Raw genomic sequence first — 5,298 nt, 5'->3', positions numbered from 1 at the left:
GGGGAGTGAGTCTGTCACTCAGTGAGGGCTTCTGAACCTTTCCTGAGGCAAGGATTTTTGTGAGAATTTGAGGAAACTGATGCTGCACCACCAGAAAAAGGCTCATGTTTTAGTTCTAGGGCCAGGACCACACTGAGACCCCCAACTCAGTCCAGCCTCAGGCTAGGCGGGGGGCAAGTGACCTGCTAAGGGCATGCCAAGCTCCTCCCAGGAGCCAGCAGAAGCCAGCCTGGGCCCACCAGTGCTGACAGGGAGGCCAATTCCACCCTCCATCCACCTCTCCCTCCCCTGGACTGCTCACACCTGGCCCAGCCCCCACCCTGCTCAGGCCACAATCCCTATGCCAGCGCCAGGTCCCTCAGGTCCCTGGAGGCTACAGGAATGGCACAGGCACCCCCTCGGCCTGTGGCCTTAGTTGGGGCAGTTAGGAGCAGGCAAGGGAGGGGTACCTGAGTCAATATCAGTGAACTGGGGATGTTCTGGGTGCGCATCGCAGGGGTACCCAGGCAACAGACTGGGGTTGGGGGGGAAGGGGGGGCGGGGCACAGAAAGGGGATCCTGAACGTGGGAGGGAACCAGGAGGTGGAAGCTGGGGAGACTGGCCCACCCAGAGCACCAGCAGTCTGTGTGGTTCAGACAACTGGGCTGGGCGTTGCCAGCCCACAGAGCTGGGCCAGGCGTGAGCTGGGCATCATCAGCTTTTGGTAAAATTCTTAAAAAATTAAAACGGTCACAGAATAGGGATGAGGACACATGGGGTCTCAAGGTGTCCCCGGAGGAGACTGGGACTGGTGACCTCTGGGGCGCTCCCCCCAGGGCTCTGACCCCAAGGCAGCCCCCCATCCTGGATGACCTCCTTGCGAGCCATGGAGCCTCCAGGGCCCTCTTGCAGCCATGCTCACTGGCCAGCTGCACGCTCCCTCTGGCCTCCCACCCCATAAACACAGCCCAGGTGGCATCACTTCCACGGCTCCCTCAGGGGAGCCTGGTGCCCCTCAGTCAGCTGCCAGGACCAGGTCAGGGGAACCCACCTGTGTCCTCCCAGAGAGACCCAAATGGGTCTCAGTGCTCAGGATTTCCAGGTAGGGTCAGTGAAGAGGGTCATGCCACCCCCAAATCTCAGAGCAGGAAAGGCTTCAGGTGCCTGGTTCAGCCTCCCACTGGGGGCCACATCCCCACCCAAGTTCAGGTCTGGGTCAGCTGAAGAGGGAACATCTGTGTCACAGGCCCCGCAGGCCATGTGGCTTCTGCCTCCTTTTGGACCGTGACAGGGAGGTGCTAACAGAAGCTCCAGACTCAAGGCCTTCCCTGCGAGACACTGGCACCAGCAGCACCCTCTGGGGCCCCTGCACCTCCCAGAGCTGGGGGGGGTTGGTGCTCGCCACCCCAAAGGCAGTGCTGGTGCAGACACCATACAGCCACTCCCAGAGCCAGAACATAGCACCAGACCTCTGCTCTGGAGAACATTCCAGGCAATGTGCAATGAGGAGGAGCGAGCACAGTCCTACTCTATCCTAGGATGCCTCCCACAATGCTGGGTTCTCCCAGAGAAGAGAAGAGCACCAAAACCTTGCACACCTAGGGACCACCACCCACCTCAGCTGCGTCCCGGGTCTCTGAGGCACGGGGTGAGCCTGATCCTCTAAGCAAAGCAGCACACACACAGCCTGGCTCAGACTTTACTCACACTGTCCCCCGAGGGTGGTGACCTGCCTTGGCAGGGCCTCCACTGCGGGGAGGGGGGGACAGAGGCAGCGAGAGGGCCCCAGGCTTCTGGGGATCCTGGGACAAGAGACCTCCTGGGGCCTCCACAAAGCCCACCCCACCCGGGAGCTGCACGGCCAGCACACATGACCACGGGTCGCCCTCACCACCACCCCAGGCTCTGTCCATGGTGCCAAAGGGGGCGGGGTGCTGAGCCTGGCTGTCAGGCCCAGGTCCCAGTGCGGCTACATCCTGCTGGCTCTCTTCTGCACCACTGCCGGCTCAGACAGCGCTTGCTGCTGAAGCTGCTCAATCAGCTCCTCCACATAGACCTTGAACAGAGGAACGGGGTCCTAGAGAGACAAGACAGGTCACAGTGAGGTGCTCTGGGGAGGGTGGGGATCCAGCTGCTGACCAAACACCAAGAGGAATCAAGCATGAGAGAACCAGGCCCCTCTGGCTTGGCCACGGGGTCAAGCAAGGCTACTTGCCATCCGCTAGCCCCCAGCCCAGAGGACAGTGCTCTGTTCGTGGGATAGGGGCCGCAGGGGCCTTGGCTGCAGAGACTCCGGGCAGAGAGAAGGGGCAGCAGCTACGATGGGCCCCCTGTCCTGGCAGCTATCACACGCTCCAGACTCCTCTAGGGGACAGACACAAAAGGCCTCAGTGCAGTACTGGGCAGACCCTGGGGAATACTAGGTGGCCACAGAAATCGATGGTGCCAAGCATCCAGCTCTTATCCATCTTCCCATCCACGAAACCAGCCAGGGGGGGCAGGAGAGGGTCAGGACCTGGAGGGGAGGGAGTGGGCCACGCGGAGACCACAGCCCACGGCTCCCGCTGGGTAGCAGTGCCTCCCCAAGCCCACCCAGTGCCCCTGTCAACACACCCCAGGGGCTGCTGCTTGGCAGCTGTGCCCACTCCTGAGAGGGCAGGGCAGCTGGTGCTCACACATGCTCACCTTCTCTTCTAGGAGCCTCTGCTTCTCCACGGCCTCGTCCAGCGTCAGGCCAACCCACTCGGCCTCTGCCTCCGGGATGACAAACGCCTGGGCAGACAGAGACGGGCTCGCGGGTGAGGTCAGGGGTGGGCAGCTGGCCAGGGGGCCCACGAGGAGCAGTAAGTAAAGGCTGGAGCCCTGACCTTGTACTTGTCGTAGATGGCCGCCCTCCTGTGGGGGTCATCTGGGTGCAGCTGGGGGTCCTGTCGGGCAAGCCGCAGCAGCATCCCTCGCTTCAGGTCCATCCCAAACTTGGAGCACAGGTCCTCCTTCGGGGTCTGGCAGGAGGCTCTGCATGGGGCCAGGTGCTGCGGGCAGGGCCCTGCCCACCCCACCAGCCGGCCCCTCCAGCTTCCTCCCCAGCAGCTGGCAGCCCCCAGGCCAGCCTGGTGGAGCACTTTAGGCCAGGTGGGCAGCCCCAGCACCCAGACCAGAAGCGAGGAAGGTCTAAGAGCAGAAAAGGAGGCAGCTGCGCTCCCTTGGCCACATGGGCAAGATGGCCGTCCACAGTGATGGACTCCCACTGGGGCTGCCCAGAAAGGGACATGGTCCCGTTTATATCTCACAGGGAACCCCAGCGTGGTGCAGATCTGCTTGCCTTGAGAATGTAGAAGTCAAACCCGTACGCCTCGTCGATGAGGTCCAGGGTGCGCATGGTCACGGTCACGGTGAACTTGGTATCCAGGATCTCACTGTAAAGCTCACGCTGGAACAACTGCGGCTTCCACACCTTCTTCACCCTCTTGGAGAGCTGAGGGGGCCAGAAACTTGGTGAGCACTGCTGCTTCTCCCCACACACTGGAGTGGGGAGACTGGGCACGTGGAGCTGCATGAAGCAGTCCCCACCTGGGGACCCAGGTGCTCACCCAGAGGTCAGCTTCTCCCCAGACCTTGCCCAAGCTGCTGGTGTTTATTCCAGACACACCGCACACACGACCATAACTCCACGGTTCACAGGTCATCACATCCCAAACCAGGGACCAAGGGGCCAAAGGCAAAGGGAGACGCTAGCCTAGGAGGCCTCAAAGACATAAGCCCCCTCCTTCCCCCAGGCTCCCCACCAGAGGCAACACAGCTCAGGGGGCAGACTCAGGAGACCTGCTCCCAGGTGAGCCTCTCGGCCTTCCTAAATGCCAGCCCTGTAGGTGTCACGAGGAGTAGAGAAAGTATGGCGGTCAAGCTGACAGGTGACCTTAAACCTCATTCTCCATCTCTTCTCACCACACAGGGCTCCTCATCTATACACTCGATCTGGCTACCGAAACTGTGACTTTTTACTCCTGAGGACACTCTTCAGATAGAGCTGTGTCTCCACCAGACTGTAAGCTCCCTCTCCCAGAGGGGTGGGGGTCCCTTTCACTGTCCAGGTACCTCCGGAGCCCGGAGCAAGGCAGCGAGGCCCAGGAAGTACCGCTCAAGCCCGTCCTGCTCACCCACCTTGTCGTTGTTGACGTATCTGTGACCCTGCACCCAGCCCTCGCCGCCCCAGAGCCCCAGCTGGGACTCCGGGGGATAGTGAACGGGAATGGGCACGTCCTCCACGCGCTCCCGCTGCCCGTTCTTGGGGTTGATCTTGAATTTGACCCCGTGTGGCCTGTAGTGCACGGGAGTGGGCGTCCGCGCCTCCTCCAAGGAACGCAGGTAGTGCTGGGGCAGGCGGGAGTAGATGCCCTCCCGCAGCCGGAGCTGCTTCCACAGGCCGACCGGGACCTTGTGCAGGGGCATCGTGGCGAGCCTGGCAGGAGGCAGGGACCACCGTCACGCGCGCCCGGCCGGACGCGGGCCCCGACCCCCACCCCCGACTCCAGCCCCCGGCGCGCCGCCTCTACCCCGGCCCCATGGCCCCGCGCGGCCCCGAGCCCAGCCGCGTAACTCCAAGAGGCCCGATCCCCCGACTCCCGCCCCCGGCCTCCAGCCCCATCCCGACCCCCGGCTCCGCCTCCGTCACCCCCGCGCCCGGCCCCCCGCGCGGCCCCAACTTCGACCCCGTGCCCCCGCGCGGCCCCGACCCCAGCCGCGTGACCCCGGGCTGCCCAACCACCGCAAGACCCCGATTCCAGAGCCGGCCGCACCACCTACCTACCTGAGTCCCGCTCCCCGCCGGAACCGGAAGTCGTGCCGCGGCACCTTGCCTTTCACCCGCCGCTGACTGGCTGCAAAGCCGGTCGGTCTACAACGCCCCCTCTCGTCCCGCCCCCTTTCCCGTCTTTAGGGACCGTGGAAAACTCGCTGCAGAGACGGCGGCAGCTGCAGGCACCGTCGGCAAGTGTGGGCCCATTTCCTGGGAGCAGGGACTTGTCATTCTCGGTCCCACCTCCCCCCCTCCCGGAAGGAGCCCAGAAAACAATGTAAAAACTCTTTTGCCTTGAAACATCATGTAGAATATTAAATTCACTAATCACAGTGCAATCAGAGCTACAGAAAAATACGTCTTAAATGTCTTGAAAAAATTCCTCCCCAAAATACTGTATATAAATGTTTCCGCTTTACAAGCCTAGAGAATGCTCCACTGGCCAAGTGCTGGGTGACTGGGGGTGCGGGAAGCCTCCAGGGAGGCCGCAGCCTGGACAGGACTCAGAAGGGAAGACGCCAGG

The 5,298-nt window shown here is 62.5% G+C and overlaps 1 protein-coding gene across 2 annotated transcripts; it reads right to left on the bottom strand.

The window, feature by feature from the left end:
* Positions 1-1,665: 1,665 nt before the first annotated feature.
* MRPL28 (mitochondrial ribosomal protein L28) lies at positions 1,666-4,922 on the bottom strand. Of its 2 annotated transcripts, none has more exons than XM_007181804.2 (6): positions 4,788-4,922; positions 4,142-4,439; positions 3,303-3,455; positions 2,848-2,982; positions 2,666-2,752; positions 1,666-2,057 (listed from the first exon to the last, which is right to left on the bottom strand). In XM_007181804.2, the coding sequence occupies exons 2-6, from the start codon at positions 4,427-4,429 to the stop codon at positions 1,950-1,952; spliced, it is 771 nt and encodes a 256-aa protein (XP_007181866.1). In that variant the 5' UTR covers positions 4,430-4,439; positions 4,788-4,922; the 3' UTR covers positions 1,666-1,949. The 2 variants fall into 2 exon arrangements, with proteins under 2 accessions (XP_007181866.1, XP_028022215.1); XM_028166414.2 differs by having other exon boundaries at positions 4,784-4,847.
* Positions 4,923-5,298: the final 376 nt, after the last annotated feature.

This window comes from Balaenoptera acutorostrata, chromosome 15 (assembly GCF_949987535.1).
Source record: "Balaenoptera acutorostrata chromosome 15, mBalAcu1.1, whole genome shotgun sequence".
NCBI classification, from domain to species: Eukaryota; Metazoa; Chordata; class Mammalia; order Artiodactyla; family Balaenopteridae; genus Balaenoptera; species Balaenoptera acutorostrata.
This window is presented reverse-complemented; position numbering and strand designations above follow the sequence as displayed.